Source organism: Manacus vitellinus, unplaced genomic scaffold (assembly GCF_001715985.3).
Source record: "Manacus vitellinus isolate BGI_N305 unplaced genomic scaffold, ASM171598v3 scaffold_19_pilon, whole genome shotgun sequence".
Classification (NCBI taxonomy): Eukaryota; Metazoa; Chordata; class Aves; order Passeriformes; family Pipridae; genus Manacus; species Manacus vitellinus.
Window position 1 is genome coordinate 13,276,220 of NW_021939395.1, and position 21,214 is coordinate 13,297,433.

The following is a 21,214-nucleotide window of genomic DNA, read 5'->3' on the forward strand; positions in this document are numbered from 1 at the left end:
CACTACGTAAGTTGCATGATGCTATAACACATTTTTTAGTTGTAAATGAAACAAAGAAAAATTGACATTCCAATCAACCTATTTAGTCAGTATTCTTGCTTTTCCATAGCAAAATCATAGGTTAAGCAAAGGGAAACATCTGTTGTACAAATGTAACAGAAGCCAAGTGAAGCTTTTCTGAAGGGCTATGTTGAATTTAAGCGCTCACAAAGGCCAATTATCTCCAACTATATACACTGTGGTTTCAATTAAAATGCAATGTATATGTAAAGTGTTCATTATTCCCAACTAACCTTCAAGGAAAACATTGTTAAAGCACAAGCAACACCTGTCCTGCCATGTGGGAAGCTGAGCAGGTGGGACAGGGGCCATCTTGGCTGAACAAGGCATTCCTGATGGAGCTCTGACACGAGTCAGAAATATGGAGAAGTGGAAGACCAGCTATACTATCCAGGAGGAATACTGCCCAGGGAGGGAAGCAATTAAGCCAAAGCTCAGATGGAGATAAACTGTCAATGAGAAAAGGAACAAGAAAGGTTTTTATAGCTACGAGGACACTCAAAGGAGGATGAAGAAAAACAAAGGCCAGCAGTTGAATGGAGGATGGAACCCCACATCAAAGAAGAGGCTGAAATACTTGTGCCACCTCCATCTCAACCTTTGCCACCTGGCAGGCCAGGCAGCTGCCTGGTGTCATTGCAAGGCCTCTATTTCATCAAAGTTGTGGGACTCAAGGAATGCCATTAAAATGGCTAGTGGCAGAAGAAACAAGCTTTTATCAATAGTCAGCCACTAGCAAAAATATAGGAGAATGATAAACAGGAAGAAACCAGTCATCAATATTTCAAAAATATTTGAAATTATACTTAAGTCATTTACCAAAATACTAAAAGTTAATGGGACCACTTAGAGAAAGAATGCAGGCATTACATCAGTCTGAACTGGACAAATTTAATAACAATTCATGCTCTAGGGAACGTTTGGAGATGCTGTATATCCTCAGTCTTATCTGATTGCTCCTGAATTCTTATCAGTAGCTATTACTTTCTTACAGTAAATCCTACAGATTAAAGCAGTTTCTGTATCTTTTTCCTTTCTTTCAGGAAACCTTCTTGCAAACATCAAAATATTGCAGAAAATCTTAATTCTTTTCAGTAATTTTTTTCTTTATAGAAAAAAAAATAAATTGCTGTACTGTGAACTTCTAATGTTTGCCCTAGGCCTTGCTCAAGCGTCTGGAAAAAATTAAATCCCTAAACAACAATCTTTATGCCACTAAAGTCTACAAAGTTCTGCTCTAGTGGATAAAATAAGTCAAGAAATTCTCAAAAGACCTAATTACAATTACTACTACTACTGTATGTATCTGAACAAGTGAATTGACTGAAGCAGAAGTGATGCTGTGGAAAAGAAAGTGTCTCCTCGAGCTACATAGGCCTTGGATTTCACTATTTTATATTGGAACATTCCTATTTAAATTAGTATGCATCATACATATGGTCCAAGTTCATTTCATTAGTGAATAACTTTGTTAAAAATAGGCTTTGAAGATAAAAGGACAGATAAAATGTTAAAGACCATAGAATCAGATGGATATAATTAACTATTTAGACCAACATGAGCATTTGAATAGTATCCTAGGAAATTATTTTGTCCACTTTCTAAAATTATAAAACAATGCAAGAAATTAGCCATACTTTTCAGGAAACTCAGAAAGACTATTTGGGGTATGTCTCTTCTATCTAGAAAAACCTTTGCCTACCAGAAAGAGATCTTACACTTGATTTGTCCATTGCTAGTACATGTATCCAAATTTTAAAAAGAAAGACCATTAAAATTGATTCAGTATGCAACTGAAATACAAGAGTTGGGTTACTTTTGAAAAAAAAGCTGAAAATGTACAAAAGGTACTTGCTTCAAATCAAAGCTAGCAGAAGAAAAGGATTCAACTATAGAGGGTGGTTTAACTGCACCAAACCTTTCACAACAGCCTCTTCCACTAATGATGTTTAAAAGCAGTTATTCCTCCATCACACTGAAACTCTTATGACTGCATGATAAATTCATTGCAACAGGCAGAGCAGTGAGCCCCAGCTGTATGGCAAACAGTGGTATTTCCAAGTGATGTTTGTATTCTCCAGAGACACAATGTGACATTCCAGGCATCTGTTTTCCCTGTACACTTCCTATGGTGCAGCTAATTATGGCTTCCAGAAAGCCACTAGGAAAGATGACATTAAACCCATTAAAATCTTAACTGTTAAAAATTAAATTCTTGAATTTCTTAAAAAAAAAAAAAAAAAAGACATACCCTGATCACTGTGGATGACTGGAAATGGTGATACAAACACCTGAGTGAACTTGTGTCAGCAACACAGAGCTCATCTCCAAGGTTTCAGTATCACCAAGGCACCAGCCAGATTCTAACACAATATGAATGTAGGCACTTCCATTCAGGTCTGGATTTTAACATGCTTTTCAGATCATGTCTATTTCTTGTGTGTCAGCCAACAGGCAATTTTAGTTAAAAGAGGAAAAATATTTTCTAACTAACTATCCATATGTCTCAACCTTATTCACAGTTGAGTTGTCAACCGGAGGACAAGAGCTATCTGTGATCAAAATCTAAATAATTCTGGAAACATTCACCCAATTTCCTGCCACAGGACAAAACATAAAGCTAACTATGATAGCAAAAATAGAGAAATGAGGAAAGAATTAAAGTTGGGAAAAAAAGATATCAGAAGATATGTAACATTTTGAAGACATTACTCACCAAAAATAGAGTTCTGAAGTTGCTCAGATCGCCAAAGAATTCTTCTATGCTTATTGCTTTGGGATCAAAGGTAAAGTATTCTCCCAAATTTTCATACAATTTAGTCATGTTGTTGTGCATGTTGGACAATTTTTCATATTGCTCTCGGGCACTCTCAGCAAAGCTGTAAGGTTTTGTTAAGGAAAACGATTCAAATGCAGTGCAATCTAACAGTAAATAAAGTAAACAAAGTAACAAAGTAAAGACAAGTGAGTACAAACGTTAAAACTGGAAAACGTGCAAGTGCTGTTCTGCTTTCAAATATGACACTTTTACGTATTAACATGTCTGCAAGTTCATACTAACATTTCCATTAGATGACCCCTTTCCAATGGTGAAGATTTGACACTAACAGAATATACAACTTTATAAAATCTATAAATAACTTGGACGTTTCTCTTTGAAGTAATGACTAATTTTATAAAATACATTCTATGAAATGACAGTAAAAATTAGTTGGCTGTGAGACTCTATGATCTCTCACTGCGTTCAGGTGATGTCATGTTCCCCACATTATGGACATACATTTTATATGCTAAACATGCATAACTATCAATGGTAAAATTATATAGTACAACATCTAATTTTCTTTGCCTTTTATTACAAAAGTCTTCTCTGTGGATTCTTTCCTGCCCAGCCACACAGCTCATGCCCCAGGCATCCTGTCCTAGGTACACTTTTTTGAGCTGCTCTCAACTGTGTAATTTCACAGAACTTACAAAAATGAAATATCCACCCACCCCAGTAAACTGACAAACAGTTTTGAAAAATTATTAGTGAGAAAAACACCATGGAACGACACAAGTCTTTTTTCTTTTCCTTAGGAAGTATGGAAGTCTAGAAATGAGACTGAGATTGACTTTCATCTCAGCAGTCATCATTAAAAGTTTTAATAATAATGCTTTTAAATGGAAAAAATGTGGCTTTTTTCCCCCCTATATTAAGAAAAATATTTTTTAACAATTATTTTGCAAATACAAGAAGGGTGCAATGCAACCTATTAAGAGAAATATTAGTTTGCCTCAAAGCAAGTACGTTTCACTCTGCTGTTTTGTTCTGTGTGGTTGTTTATATCCACAAAGTCACAAATCACTGGGAAAAACCACAGCTGGTACAGGATTAAACTAGTTCTGCTGATACCCAATTGTAGCTGATGAAAGTGTTGTGCTGCACATATCAAACCCCAAGAACAAAAGACAAGTTATTCCCTGAACTACAGAAATCATTCAGCCTGGCTCCCTGTGGCTTTTCCTTGTAACGACTCTCTTCCATGCGGATTCTGATCGTTAATAGAGCAGAGCTCACGCTTCAGCCTTTCCCCAGACCTGAGACTCTAATTTGAGAGGCTGCCTAGTATCACATTTCTAATTACACAACATTTTTGAGATCCCAGTCTCTGAAAAACAACAAAGAAACTGGAAACTAAACAGGGGACAGAGATATACAGAGAAATCATAAAAAAAATTTTCTTTTTGAGATTAGACTAAACCCAAAAGTGATCCTTCAGAAAATAGTCAACAAATTGTATAACAAGGAATGGAAATTCAGGTGGATATTCTATTAATAACATTTCTGTAGCATTTGGATACTGCTGAGTACCTAAAAGGCTGTCACTGCACAAGCATGAAAGAAAGCTGAAAATACCTTCCACTGGAAAGAGGTCTAATATCCCATCCGGATTTTCCTGCCCTAACAAATGGGAGAGTAGGTAAACAGTAATTTAAAAATTGGTTCTTAAAAGTATGATCGAAAGCTTTATCTAATATAAATTTCCCCCAGCAATTCTCTCCTCTCAATTAAAACCTCAGTATTACAAGAGAAAAGCTGTTTGCTTATAATGTTCATTTAGAAAGAGAAACCAACAATGTGATGGATATTAATATATAAATATCAAGATTTTGAAACTACCATCTGCCTATAAAGTGCCACACCAGTGCAAGCACAGCAGCAATATCTGTATTCTCAGTGTATTGAAAAGAAGTTTAACCTCCTTGGTTAGAATTTCAAGCTTGGACTGTTGAATTGCTCATCTTAACACAAGACAAACCTGGTACAGTTCAGTATTCAATGACATTTAACTGTACAAAAGCAAATGAAAGTTTAATGGCAAGAATACATTAAATAGGTAATAATGGCACATTACTGAATTATTGAGCACAGTCTAAAAATTGTAGAAAAACATGTATTGCCTTAGAGTCAGCAGACTGCTGCCATGAACAACTCACCAAAAATACTAGGAAAAAGAAATACAAAGGTATATAAATGTACAAATTGTATCTGTGGATCCTTTAAATACAATCTTATATAATAAAAAACTGAATTAGAAAAATACTTTGGCTATTCCAGATTTGCAATTAATTCTTGGAGACAAAGCTACCAGAGTCAGATTCTCCATTCCAGTTGCACATTCACATGAGAAATAACATAGTAAGCACTAAAAAAACCTCAATACTCTTACTGAAATTATGAGATGTTTTAAAGTAACCCTGCAGAAACATACACTGTAATCTCAACATTATTATTTTTTATCTATGAAGTACCAAACTGCAAATAAAAAATATCATTAACAGAGGGTTTGCAAGACAAAAGAATATCAGTAAGAAAGATGAATAGGATAAGCAAAGAGAGAATAGTGTTTTAACTATGCTTAATTTTGAAGAAGACAAGTCAGAGCTGTGGAGACAATAGTTTCCAGTCATACACCATGTAATATTAAAAAAGTTACTGTCATATGTTTCATATAATCTTCCTACTTATAAAATATTAGTAACTTAAAACATCACCTTGAAATGTAGTGACTTAGCCAGTGCAGTAATTCCAGGGAAGCAGAGCCATATGTGCCTACAGTATTTCAGGAAAACACATTAGTCAGTAATCTAAACTGTATAAAATTTGTGTAATAGCAATATTTAATTCCAACGGTTTTCCTTAATACAGATTGAAGCTTTAATGAGTGTTTACCCAAAAACTGTAAACAAGGTTTCATTCTCAATATTCTGAACCCAAGCAAAAATCAGAGATTTTTCCACTATTAAGTCTAAAGGGTGCTTGCTCCACTAAGAGAAATTACTTTATTCACAAGCTTGTTTTTTCCACATAACCACATATTTTAGCTTTGAGGACCACTACCATTACGCTTCCATGATTTCTACTGGTATCTTCCATGTAAACAGATGAAAAATATGATCAGAGAAATCAAGGTTGAAGATCTCAATGAGCTGGAAGACAAGGCATTACTTCTACCATAACATCTGCTATGGATTTCAGATCAATATATCAATAACTCGAATAAAAGCTAATAAAGTACCAGAACACACCAAACACTCACTTGCCCCGAGGCAACACCCATTGCTGCCAGTACGGACAAAGCAAACCAAAGGCAGCACTTGGCATCAACAATATATGTGCCACAGCAGAAAGAACATCAGTCATTTCACATGATTATAAAGAATGCACCACTGTTCCAGCAGCTAAGGAGGCCCCTCTCCAGGGCCATAGTCACTATAAAAAAGGAGTTTAAGGGATGTTCACCACAGAATCTGCAACAGCAGACAAAAAACCAGGCCACTCAGTTGATGCCTTTGATACTTCCTGAAGATGAAAGATTGCAGAGCAAACACAAAGGAGAGACCTGCCAGAAGCTTCCTAACACTTTCCACAAGCCCTTCAAAGACTGACTACAAGTTCTTTTTGACATGTCCTTCCAGCTACTGGTTACAGGAAGCTGAAAACAGGAGAGAGCTACATTCCACTGAGAGAGTTTTTCATGTAATGCTTGATTCTCAAAAGTTTATGTTGACACAAAAAAGACCATTTAAGAAAGAGGCAGCTGGCATTGTGCTATGGATGGATTACCTCCTAATATAGAGCAAAAACACAAGGGCAAAAGAAAACAAAGGTCCACTGGGACTAGAGGTGTAAGATGTTCTCATTAATAAACCCAGTCAACCTAAAGAGAAGGAATCAAGGTATTTAGCATATTCTATAAATTGGCACTATAACAAAGGGGTAAAAAATAATCAGCCTAGGAGTCTGGAAAGCAAAACCACCTAAACTCCATTTATTTCAACATCTGATCTATTTAGTTTTCAGTTAACTTCAGTTTTACTGAATATATCAAGGTTTCTTATTCTACTATACACACTGGTGTTAATACTTGTTACAGACAGAAACAGTGTAAAAATACATAGATCTAGTAGATAAAGTACAGTTATCCTCAACCAGTATTAAAGCAATACACCTCAATGAGAACTCGAATACTTGCTGAATGATTTTTAATGACAACTACCAGTAAGTGTGAAAATTTACTACAAATATTTTGAGCATATCAGTTGCATCCTGTCATTTCAGAACTCTTACATACCATTTCAGAGCAGGATTCTGGATTGAGGTACCACCAAACTAGGCTTAAGATATTTTTTGTTTAGCTAGAAGGGAAAGTTTGATTCAATAGTGTCATCTTTAATGAAGGATGTACCAGTGCTCTTAGTTTCTAATCTCTAAGCTCATTCATAATAGAGCATTCTTTGAATCGAACTGGAGAAACACAAACAGAACTTATTAGCCGAAGACAGAAATTCAGCTTTAATAACAGTAAGTCATTTACACTGATAGCTTTATTTTCACCTGCTATCAGTATGTAAACAGATGGTAACAATTTTATCATTCACACTACATACATAATGGATCTCTGTGACTACACAGAAGACAAGACTTCTGGAGCGTACACAGATAATTATGAATCACAATTATATCCCTAAATCTTTTCTTCCTGTTGAAAGCCTTTGCAAAAAAGAAAAATTTGCAGAAATCTTCATTACAAGACACTTCACTCTGCCCAAATTAGAACTCGAAGAAACCGAGACCCAGAGCAGGAGCCCCACTTAATCAGTGTATACAAAATCGTGTACTTCTGTAGAGCTTAAAGATTCCTTAATAAAATATCCATAAACAGCTCAGTGTGAGAATTTCTTTCTCATTACAAAGCAAATTACCTCATCATTCAGCATTTAACAGAATTGCTCAGGAAAAACAACCAAACCAAAACAAAACACAGAAGAACAGTTGCTTCTCAGCTATCTTAAAGAGGTCTGTTCCTCTCCCTTCATTCCATTAGTACCTGAAGTTATCCTTAACTATCAGAACTATTTAACACAACTGCATTCACTGTGCACAGACAAGATTTCAGGTCTGTGTTCATGGAAATGAAGCACTAAAAGATCATATCCATCCAGGAACAATGCTGGCTGTGACCTGCCCCTTCTCCCAAAACTGCAGAATCATATTTAAGTTTGTGTTAATTAAGATGAGGCTTCTGACTTGTCCCTAAATGGCATAAAACTTTCATCTTGGTAAACACTAGAAAAATATGTCAATGTTTACTTAATCCCAGCTCTAAGCAATCGTAGCAATTCCCAACTTTTCTGCATTCAAACTCCTCAAAAATGAAAAGACAATTTCCATTGATTCTACCACGTCACTGTGCACAAGAGCAAGTTTATGTCAACATCATTTCAATACTGCTTTTTTATTTATACTTCTGTTAATGAGAACACAAAGATCAGTGCTCATTGCTTGAAAAGTCTCATAGAAACTCTCTAGGCAAAAACTGATAAACAAGGGTCTATTTCATACGATACTCGAACCAAGGAACAAAGCTCCAAAGGCTGTTTCCTGAACTGGTTTATACTGGAAAAGTCTGCTCAAAGACTTAGGATGCCAAATTGAGAATTTCCCGTGTTAGCACTAAGAAGAAAATTTTAAAAGTAAATAAGAGCACTTGACTCTTCAAAAAGAATACAAAAGGTGACACTTCTAAAGCCATAGGGTAGAGAGAAGACAAGATCATGTCTATCTTAAATAAAAATACTTAAAAAAAAATCTAAAAACTCCAAAAATAGAGCTAGGTATTAACCTAAATTAACCTAAAACACTTTTGGGGTTTCATTATTCAAAGAAAAAGAAAGTTGATGACCTCACAAGTTAAGATTTTTTTTCCTGTAATTGTAACAGGGGAATAATCCCCAAAGTCCATTTCCCCATTTTTAATAGAAGACAGAAAGATCAAAACAGTTTTTAAAAGCTCTAGTACCCCTGAAAGCAAACCAAACCTTTCATCCTGGCAAAAACAAAGCTTTATTTCCACTGATTAAGTCACCAGAATTTTGAAAGTCCTTTTGTAAAAACACGCTGAGAGGAACTGAGTTGCCTGACAGTTGAAAAACATCCTTTTAGGAGAACATCAAAATTCCGTTCAGGATAAAAAGAGGTCGATAATTTAGCTTCATTTGTTCTGAATGGAAGCTGTGAGAGTTGTTAAAAATGAGGAATAAGAAGATTACACCAGAAGAAGAATGAAATAGATACAGGTGTAGAGATAACTTCACACCCGGCCTGTATTGGTTACGTATTTCACTATCTCACCCTCCCAATCTTAGACCTGCAGCAGGTACTTCAACATCCCCATGACCTGCAGAGCAGGTAACCTATGGAAGTACTACAACAATGGATGTGAGATGACAGCACAGAAGAAAGGCAAAGAATCTTTAAAATTACAAAAGAATATCAATAGTTCTCCAGTTTATTGTTCCAGCCTGTGAACGCTTTACAGGTCATCTTCCTATACTTGTACAAAACTCATAGATCTTTGCTCAGATCCTTCAAAGTCATGGATCACATTTCTGGCTGGAATCCCATACTAAGAAGACTGCAAAGGAGTCACTCCCTGAGTACTTCTCGTAGGTGCTTTTCCAGCAGCTTTTACAACAGAAATCATCTAGTGCTTAACTCAATTCTCATTTATAATATTTTGATTTTCAAATAATTTGAAACAGTATGAAGAGTGGTACTGTAGCTTTTTGAAAAACAAATCTCTCATTTTTTGTGGTGACAAACAATCCCTATTTGTGTATTAATTAGAAAGCAACAACAAACACATGATAGTCAAGCACATATCAAACAGAAAACATTGCAAGAATAATGGATTTAGAGCATCTCTTCCCTGGAGAACAACTAGATAAAAATCTCTTTAGATGAATAAAAACAAGAAAGAAAACAACAAAAATGCAGCAATTACAAACAAAATGATGCTGTAAAATTTGTTTTGCATATCATATTCAAATTAATTGTGACTGTTTCAAATAACACAAAACATTGACAAACATGTTCTAACAACAATTAAAAAAAAGTAGTTGTTGATACGTATTTCAGCAAAAGCCTGGTAAGGGAGCCACTCCCAGAAATATTATATTAGCTTTGTATCACACAATCAGATACCTGAAACAAGAATTACAGCTTTTGGTGCCCTAAATCTTTCATAGAAACTGCAACCACATTGCCTTTCTCTTTGATCATGCAGTTTTCCCTCACTTTATGTGGATTTAATTAAGCGAGGGATGTTTGAGCTGTCAGGTGCCTCCAGTTTTAACAAGCTTCAATCAGGAGATTGATGGGCACCTCATCTAGATAAAGTTTTGTTGGTGAAGTATGGGGAAGGAAAAGAGAAACGCCTCCCCATATTTCTTTAATGCTGCAATGTCAGAATCCTCAATTTCTTGTTTTGAGAAATCTGAAAAACTTCTGATTGTGTAATGTTTCAAGAGCCCGAATCAAGGAGGAAAGGGAATTATTCTGTGTTGCCTGAGACAAAAGCACAGAATAAATTTATTCAAATTGAGATTTGTTAAGCACAAACACAGCAAACACAAATTCAAGTAGAGGAGAAAATGAAAGACTACACTAAAAATGAGAGACTACTTTGCACCTAAGCAGTATTTTGAATACCAGTTGCCTATGTAAAACCCCACATCATAAATGATTTGAGTAAAATGGTGCATGTCCTTTCCCTTCTCTTTTCTGTTCAGAAATGGTTCCATATTTTTGGTATTACTAAGTTATTGGGCAATTATTTGCTAGAAGCTCACCACTGCTTGCACACAATTAGAATTTTGAGGGATTACTTCACTTTCCTGACTTTTCTGTGTTTTACTCCCAGTTGTTTGGGGTACAGCTATCTCGGACAGCAGACACTCTTTCTTAAACAACTGTTCTGGTCAGAGAGAAAAGCAAAGAGAATGATCACAAGGCAGCCAGGATCTGAAATCAAAGTTTCCTTTATTCACAGGCACCACTTATTTCTCGGTGACATTTTTCCCCTCCAAAAAACTTAGGTTTTTAAAAAATAATTTTTTTGGAGGAGTGGAGAAGTGTGGAGGGCAAAAAGCAGTTCCATGAACAGCAACAACATTTTTGCTAAAGCAGCATCTCACGACAGTTTGATTTTGATATCTAAAGCTGCAGCTCCAGGGATTTACAGAATGCACTCTCCCTTCAATTCCTGATTTTAAAATAAGCACACAACAATTAGAGAATGGATCTCTAATGGATTATCACCCTAATAGCGCACAATTCTTTACAAAAATATCTTTCAGTGATCTAGACAAGTTGGTTTAATATAAATTCAAGGATGAAGGTACAGTTTCCCTCAGGCAATTATTCACAATCAGGGAGCTGTTAGATTTCCATTAGATGTATAGAAGTACAATTCTGTCCATGGAATTTTATTCTTTAGAATCTTGTAAATGAGCAGGCTTTTTTCTCCTAAATAATTTTTCTTGTGCCTGTGTAGATAACTGTCAAAAAGTTCCCTCTCATTAGCTAGCCAACGTAGACTCTTTTTATACTCTCTTCCTTTCTTGTATATGATCCTTTCTCAATCTTACTCAGTATCAGCTTTGAAGCCCAATTTTAGGTGCAGTCTTCCAGGTGCAAAACAGAATGGAGCTCCCTCATGTGGCAAATCCACATAATCTTAGGGATTAAACGAAAAATCCAACACCAATTTCTAATCAAACTTTTGCAGTTAAATGTACAAAAGTTCATACTACATAACTTACAGAATATATGTTTTCAATAAATAAAAATTAGAAGCTATTTGAAGTTCTTGATTGCCACTCAGTTATTGCTGCATATCACTGTCTCCCCATTTGTGACATTTACCAATTTCTTGCTTTATTTCTACTACAGTGGAATGTACAGATTATCTGTACACTCCTGTTCACAGGACTCATAGTATGACCCAATACAAAAGAAATCAGTATAATCTTCTGTCCCCTCACATCAGGCCTTTCCTTCTTAAAAGGAATGCAAATCTGAAGGTAGAAATAAACTGTCAAAGAAAATTGATAATCTGCTTTGTATAACACATTTTTCATTTATAATGCTCCATAGTTCTTGTATTTTAAACTATTCACTTCAGGAAAACTGCGCCTTAGTCCAGACCAGTAAAAATTCAAAGGATCATTTTCCAAAGGCATTTGTAATTTTTTTTTTTACTGACATCAGGTAGTTCCAAGAGAAATGAACACTATGCACTAAAACATGACACATTATTAGGTGCTTTTCAAATTCAATCCAAGTAAAGATTATACCTATATAATCCTATAGTTGTCACCTGGAACACAGCAAGCATTTTCAGTTTGCTTTAAAAAAGATAAATCAAACAGGAAAAAAATAAAGAAAAGAAATAATGTATGATAATAAAGGAAGCGGAAAGCTCTTTAAAAAGCACCGTGTGTTGAATTTGGCAAGAAGACACATTTACAATTCTTTCTGTATACATCTGAATTGAGGGGAAAATAAGAAGGGAAGAAAAGAACCCTTTAAAAAGCAACATTAAAGTAACAAATAATGAGTGCCAGCTGACCCTGAAAATCCAGATGAACTGGGTAAGATCACCATCTGGGAAAGTTCTTTTAAAAAACTTCTATTAGACATAACTGAGGGTATATAAGTACAGAGTTTTAATTTAGTTCACAGATTCAATATTTCTATGAAAAATCATACAATTTTTCATGAAGATGAGTTACTGGCACTTTTCTTTCATATTTCTTTGTCTTTATGTACTTCTGCTCTAACTTTTCCTCCCCGCCAGGCCCAGTCACATGTATTTCTGTGAGAGCCCCCCTCAACCTGCCAGTCCTACTTTCAATTCTGTGTAAAACAATTTGCAAACTTGCCTGATTTCTTTGGTATGGTATCTGTACAAACATAACAAAACCCCTGAAATCAAGACACTCACAAAGCCATCTCTACACAACAAAATAAAGAAGACACCCTTAGCAAAATTCAAATTAATTAATTTTCCTTTATGAGGAACATATTGTCTATACTGCACTTCCAACTGTGTTTGCTTCTCGGGTTTTTACCTCATAAAAAAGAGGAGATAGTGCACAATTTATCTTGCCAACAAACTATATCATCACAAAATGCACATGTCCATTACAGTTGTTCTCCATTATAGCATCCCACACCTCTCCAAAGTTATTCTCACACTATTAGGTCCTGATTCCTGATCCGAGACCCTTCAGTGCTTCCCTCCCTTGTATCTGCAGTATTTACTGATTTTTTTTATCTGATAATTTAACTGATACACTGTTTGCCTTTTGTTACAGACTCTCTCTGAAGCAAGTATACAAAAATGGACTTTCCAGCAGTCCCTGAAGAACCTCAGAAATTCCTTATTCTACTAAACATATTGTTATTTCTCATCATCCTGTGTTTTTATGCACTTAAAGCCTGTAGTCTGAGGCTGATCTTGTCTCAAAGCAAATCAACAATTTTCACATAACTGGTCAAGCACTGAAACAATGATTTACTAATATCTCTCTGTTGTCTTATAACATGTTTTGCTCATAAAAGAATGGAATATCTCCTGACCAATTATGCAGGTCTTCGTAGAATTCCTTCCCCAACAATGAATATAAAGATATTAAAACAGAATAATATAAAAAAGGAATAAAGCCAGGTACTCAGCAAAAGCACAGCAAAGTACTGTAAAAAACTGATATTAGGATAAAAATAAACATCTGGAACCTTGCCAGATTAGACCTGACCAATTTTAAGTTTTCCAAATTCCATTTCACTGAGCAACACACAGACTGCATCAAATTAAACAATTAACATGAAATATCTGAACAGCATCTCTGTTACTTGATGGTTTGTAATAAAAACAGACTAACAATTCTTTTGATGCATAGTGTACCACAGAGGAAAATATAGAATTTCAGTACACCTTGAGGAAAATTCCATACTTTGGGTGATTAAAAAAACCACACATACAGAAAATCACCCACATTTATTCCAGAAATCTTCAGTATGCCTCATTAAAGCTGAGAACGAGAGGCGGTAAAACAGAAGAGATGGCTTGAGATTTGCAAATGATAGTGTGTTCTCTGGTTCAAGATAAACCTGCTACTCCACACACCCTACAAAAGCCCTTGTAATTCCACACTGGCTTTTAAAATTTACAGATTTAACATGGAAGACAGACTGACAGTCTCCTCCATCTCTATTTCTCACATATTTCTTAGTATTTACTCAGAAGGAACAAAGCAGAGGGGATAAAAATTAAGGCTAAAACTATGCTCAAGCTTTCATTCCTCAATCCTCTTCTGTCAAAGAGGCAGCTTAAGGAAAATGTATTTCATTTTATACTGTGTCTCAGTAGAAAAACTGGACTTGACCAAGCAGGAAGATATCAAAGTTGTTTTTCCACAAGGTTAAACTCATCTTAATTGGGAAATATCTAACTCTACAAGGGTTGCAGCTTAGTAACCATGGATGTTCAAAGCACAGGAGTGAATAAAGGAAAATAGTCTCCCTTTAAATGACCAGTGTAAAAACCTGCAAAGCAATTCTGAAATTAGGTTTGTAACAGGATCATGACAAACTGATTGATTTTTTCCTCACTAATTTAGAAAGAAGACATTTAGAAATTTAGAAAGACCATTGCCATTTACTGTATTAAATAACAAACCATAGGCAACTGTTTTCAGTCACGACTAGAAAAGGAGATTCATTCTATTAAGACAGTAAAATAATTTGCCTTTTTTCAACAATAGAATTTTATAAGTTAACTTTGTCCTAAGATACACAGCATTCACCTGCTGCACATCACAGAAAACACAACTGGATAATGCACTGCAGGTCTAGAATATTTACAGGCAGCAGAAATGGTACCTTTAATCTTACATTAATTCAATTATGTCCATTAACCCTCATGACAAATATCCAGTCACAAAAAATGTGACATCAGTCATGCAAACATTTCAAAGCAACTTTAGTGGGAGGATTTTTTTTATTATTATTCCAGGGTGAAAAATTAGGTAAGCAAAAGGATTAGTAAATGCCACAAGGCCATTGTGACATTTTTTACTGGAAATCAAATTGAATAGCAAGTTATATCATGGCTGTCAGCAAACAACAGGATCTCCTAAAAATAAATAAATAAACAAACAGATTACAGTTTCTGGGGCTGTGTGTGAGTGCTGCTGTGCTGCTCAGCACAAACATCTTCAGAACATGTTTCTGATGCTGTGCCTTCTATTTGCAATAGATCCTGGTCATATTTCTGATCTGCTGATTATCTTATTTTTAAACTGGTACCTACAAAATGGTAACTCTGCCCAAGCAGATCATTTCATATGCTGGGAACACATACTCTCTAAAGACTAAGTAAACAACTTTAGTACATGTGAGCTCAACAACATCAAATAGTGGAGGTTTTTTTTCCCCATAGCTTAATAATGCCCATTGAATACACAAAACTAAATATAGCCCAAATTGCTTGTAATCTGATTTTGAACTTGGCACGGTCAGTTGTTCAATAGGATTCAAAATGCTGAGATGCCATGAGCTTAAACAATTAGCAATGCAAAAATGGAAGAAGAAAAAACCACTGTTTATTCACCAATGCCCTGAATTTTCTAAAAAAGCCTCTAGTTTGGGAAAGTAAAGCAGATTATATGTACAAACTAATTCTTCCTATCTTCTATCACAGTGCTTTCAGAAGTGGGATTTTCTGCCAATGCTGATGAAACACGTCAGCCCCTCAGATGTACTTCTGAGAATTACAAGCACGATCAGTTTAATCAAGTGTGTCTTGGTTGCTTTAGCAAACCCATTTAAATATGAGGCGAGTGTTCAGAGATAAAAGGTTTTTAAATGTAACCTCTCAGAAAATGATACACTGTCAATTTCCTTTTCAAAAGTGCATTTTAGTGATTCTTTTCTCGCATTTGGGGCAACACAAAATAATGCAAATCTGGGGCATGCAGACATGCTGGCTGTCAAACAGCCAAGCAAATCACTGAAATCTCAAATCTAATACTCAAATCACAAATTTAGCTGTCTTAGAGACACAAAAACTTAGAACAGAGAGTCCTAGATGCAAAATTAAATGTACACCAACCGCATGATATTTTTTCTTTACTCATGTTGATCAATTTGCATAAAAAAACCCTCTAGAACAGATAGTACAAGTTGGAAGTTCTTAGGAGCATTTTATTGTCTCATTACCAATAAGTTCAAATTGACACAAGTCTGTAGTAGGGGAAAAAATGGTATTCCTGATATTTAAATACATGTTCTACTTCAAAAAGTTCCTTGAAACATGAACAATTTATATACTAAAATTAACAGTAAAGCAGAAAATGTACAGCATTATAGGACTTGTAATTACTTCTTAAAGCATTTTCCATTTAAACATAAAATTCCTTAAACTAAAGATTCAACAGTAAATAAATGGTTACTTCTTTGTGCTGTACCTTCAGTAGGCAGAGTAAAGTCTTTTTCTTCCACTTACTATTTTACTTCAGCAAAAAATAGGATTTTTCTTGTATGCTGCTATTAAAAAGTTAAATTTATCACAAGTTTATTTTTGAAGAAATAATTTCTCATACTTAAATACAAACTACAAAAACTACAAAATCTTAAATAATTCATAAAAGTCTCCTCCTACTGCTGGATGCTCATTGTAATTTATTGACATTTGCAAATCCTAAAGTTTCAACAAGTTCATCATTATTTCATGGATGGTAACAAAATAGACCATATGATGACCTCAGCTGATCTTAAGAATTGAGTAAATTAAAGTTCAAAAGAGTTGAGTGAAGCTTAAAGTAGTGAAGTTGAGTGAAGCTTAAAGCTTAAAATTTTTCCTCACTGGAATAAAAAAAAGGATTTAAAGTTTCATTGTTTCTGACCTTTCTTCATTTACAAAGAGTACCAATAATATGAATTTAGTGGGTTTTGTTCTGTTTTCTCTACATTAGCAAGAAAGACTAACAATTAATTATTTTCAATTAATCATTGAAAACAACAAAAAAATTCCTTGGCTAAGCATTTAATGAAGTTTTAATTTTATTTCCTTTCCCTGTATACACTCAGTGATCTAAACCAAGCCTTTCCCTGGTACACACCTAGGCTTTCTGCTCACTGCTCCTTAGAGTTTGTTTTGAACTGTAAGCAGAAAGATTAACTTGAAAGAAATGCTCAACACTAAGGCTAATGATTTGTATAATGTAACCGCAACTTAAAATATAAAAAATAAAAGCCATGCTCCATCTAGAAGCAGTAAGGTAGATTTCTATCTCTACACACTATTTAGGAAAAGTATTTTATCTGGATAAATAATCATAATTTCCCCCAAATACCTACTTTAGTCAAGAGCTGCACTTGCAAATGAAAGTGTTTTCAAATGTCATATTTGTGGATAGCAAGAACATAAAACTTTATATAAATATTGTAAGAAAAGGCACATGTATAAAATTGTTTCAAAGATTATACATGACCTAGAATTTGAAAAACCATTGAATGGTTCTCCTTCCAGTTCCCAAAGTACTGAGAAATGCCTCTATATTTAAAAACACATTCAAATACATTCAGACAAAAGACAGTTCTTCAGATGTAGGGACATATACAAAAGCTCCTGGAAGTTTCTCCCTTCTGGGGTTATCTGTGAGAAGTCCCTATTTATGAACAAATTCAGATATTAATGTACATTTTCACGTAGAAATTAAGACACCAGTACATGTCAAGCTGTCTGAAAAACAAAAACAGGCTTTCCTAAAAATGACATCTCGAAACACTTTAAGTGAATTATTTTTCAATAACAAGGCAGGAGGAAATCCCAAGTGTTAGGAGATGACAAGAGTGTTAATGCCATTAACATCCTTTCAGCACTGCATGTCAGTGTGTAATTGATGTCCTGCTGCTCAGTCACTCAGAAAGGGGGAAAAAGGTTCCCAGCCATTTCCAGATGCTGAGATCCTGGTCTGGAGTACATTTGTTCCTTCCCCAGTGGCCTGCTCTAAGAGATGCTGCAGTGCAGCTCCTACAAGAGAATCATCAGTTGATGTTTAATGCACATTAAATATCTAAGATTCTCACTGCACAAAAGTCCCCCACACACAAAGCAGACTTCTCTCCAGATCATTTCTGTACAATTGAAGTACATCAAGTAAAGAAATAAACCCCCTCACATTCAGTTGTGAAGCAGTAATCATTATTAGATGGAACTGTGAGCATAAATACATATCAAGTGAGAATACATGCCTTTCAGGAAGGCAGCTTTTTTATTTCATAAAAAGGATTCTGTTTTAATGAATGGTGTTCCTTACAGAAAATTAAAATTAGTTCACAAATTGCTGCTGTTCCATTTAATGATAAGATGAATGCACAGTGCTTTGAATTTTTTTATCTGCATCAATTTTTGCTCTTTCATTCATCATTCCTCTAATTTTGAAATTCTTTAAAAATAAGCTTTTAATTCTTCACATGTATGCAATCAGTTAGAAGAAATGCTAGTTCGAAATGGCAGCATTTATTGCTCTGGTAGGCAAAAAGATTTTAATAAGATTAGGCATTTAGTATCTCTTAATAGGGTAAATGATACAGCTGAAAACCAAAAAAGCCACATAAACTCTTCCTTTAAAGATAAACTAGTAGATCTAGGACACATTATATAAATAAATTAATGTAAGATTGTTTATAAAATATATAATGATCCAAAAGCAATACAGCCAAAATCATGCTCTCCAGGCAGTAGGATAACAAAAAGCATGACTCCAATGGCCAAACACATGCCTTCCTGACTGCTGGATCTGCCTCTTTTCCCTTCTCCTTGGAACAATATTCAGAACTCCTGTCTATTTTCTAGAGGAATAAACTTTTGTCACTGAGTGTGTGTACATTGGAAGGAAGAAAGAAGTGGTATTTATTATTTATGTATTTATAGTTCTATGTCAAGATTAATTAAAAAGTTAACTCTGTACAACTTCCCATTTATTCCCTCTGAAATTGCTTTTCATTCTGTTGTCTTTAATCTTTGTTAATAACATTTACATTTAAACTCCATTAATCTGAATATCTTTCTCAATCTCCAACTAGAAACTTACATCACTAAAAAGAAAATAGTGTATACACCTACAGCAAGTAAAGCTAAAATTCAGAGCTCTGCAGTTTAAAAAAAAAAAAAAATCTTCAATTAGAGGCACAAACACTGAATTGAAATAAGAAGGGAAAGCCAGACCTGGCTTAGTCTGTAATTACTTTTCTAAACTGTTGAATCAGACTCCCCAGTGCTGCATGAGCAGGGCTAATTATAAAAGAAACCTCTCACAGTTAAAGTTGAATTATTTACAAACTGTTCTTCAAGTAAAGTACAGTTCCAGCCATGGATCATAAAAAAGTTGTCTCAGGAATCACACATAAGTTATTCAATATAGCAAGAAAATCACAGAGTATTTTAATCTCCCTTTTTTTTTTTTTGCTTAACCATACTACTTTCTACTTTGTATTACAGCAGAGCTGTAACCCTGAAACACTCAAGCACCAGGAGAGATGCTCAGCCTGAAAGTCTTTAACCTTCTAATCTCAGTATGTGCCACCACCAACAAATCTTTAACCATCTGATGAAACAAAACAAAGACATACTGAAGACCAGGGTGTATTTTTTCACCCTTAAGAACTATTCTTCAACCTAATAAAAAACACAGGAGTGTAGAAAACTTTGAAATACTCGATGATAAGCAGAAACAAATTTGAACATTCGATATAAAGAGAGATGACTTTCTAAAAAAGAAACCCACCACTTATCAGGTCATCTATTAATTATGCAAACATAAATCCTCAGGTAGAATCAGTTCATTTCTTACAGGCTTATCTCTTTTGTCAAGCCACCAAATTTACTAGTTTGATAAAAGCTGTCAGGCACTCACAGTTCCATGTGCCTATTTTAATTACCTAGTGTTGGTAATCTACCTGTGACATCAAGGTACATGCAGTGAAGTTAAGTTGCCCAGGAGACTTGCAACAATAATTTTTAGAAATTTCATAGGACCCTCCTATTTTTGCCAATACAAAGAAGCATTAGTACATTAATTTTTTTTTAAACTCTTTTGCTTTGTCAGACAATCTTCCTTCTATAAGAAATTCAGGTGATAAACTGCGAAAAGGAAAAAGTTAAATATTACCTCTTTGACTCTTTTTCTTCATTAAACTATTAGAGTGATGCCCATTGTTTTTATAAATAAATATACAGGTAGCAAAACAACAAATGGCAAAACATTTAATCAGCACAACTGAAAAATCATTTCTATAGCCTGTAAACCAGAGCCATCAAGCTTAACAAGAAAATACAACTGTGAAGGTGCATTTCAGAATGTTGATTTAATTTCTGAACAGAAGTGGGGCTGAGGTGACAGAGTTCAGCCCACACACGGGGTGACAAGGCAAAGGACAATTACGAGGTAACATTATAAGTTGTTCTGATGTGAATGTATCTCAGGGAAATGAGCTTTTTTTCTAATAGCAGAGCTGATAACTGTGATTACTAGTAGTAAGTCTCTTAACCTTGCAAGTAAGACAAGGTGGAAGAGAATATGTAAGGAATAAGAAACAATTTTCCACTTAGTCAGGAGTTGTCTCCCCTAAGCTACTTTGCTGCAGTCTTGTCAGAAACTTAAAATAAATCCATACAGAGAAAATATTAAATAACTTCTAGTGAAATTCTGTCACTGACTCCATTCAGATGGTAAATCCTCCTAAAACTGACTTTTCAAATGCATGGGAGTTGGGAGAAGCTCTTCGATACATCCACCTGCTAAATGTGATGAGCAGCTGCAAATGGCTCCTTTTTTTTAACCTCCTTTGAAAAACCCACAAAACCAAGATTCTGTCTGGTTGCAGTAAGAAAGAAGAGATGTCAAAAGAACTATCTGAGCTTTTATAAATGCACAAAATGCCTTGGACTTCACCACATTCCAAATGCTTCCATACACGTACACAGAAAGGTGCTTTGGGCAAAAAAAAAAAATAGCTATGAATTTTTCTTCTAAGAAAAAAAGGGCTTCTGTCTAGTCTTTGTTGCAGTTTGGTGAGCTTCTTGTAGCCATAGCACACTTTACTTGTTACTTTATACTTTGGAGCAAAACTAAAGCTGGTTATAGGAAAATTTTGGAGACAAAGCAAGTTAGACCAACATCATATCGTATTCTCCCACAGATTTTAAAAAGGACAAAACACTTTTGAGTGCAAAAAATGTAAATATTTCTCTAAAAT

General features: G+C 34.9%; 1 protein-coding gene across 1 annotated transcript in view; it reads right to left on the reverse strand.

Annotated features, from left to right (window-relative positions):
- The window catches only part of DIAPH2 (diaphanous related formin 2), a 122,499-nt gene that overhangs the window by 21,949 nt on the left and 79,336 nt on the right, over window positions 1–21,214 (reverse strand). Inside the window, exon 23 of the mRNA XM_018070707.2 lies at window positions 2,777–2,941. Coding sequence (XP_017926196.1) covers window positions 2,777–2,941 — 165 coding nt within the window. The remainder of the gene's footprint in view (window positions 1–2,776; window positions 2,942–21,214) is intronic.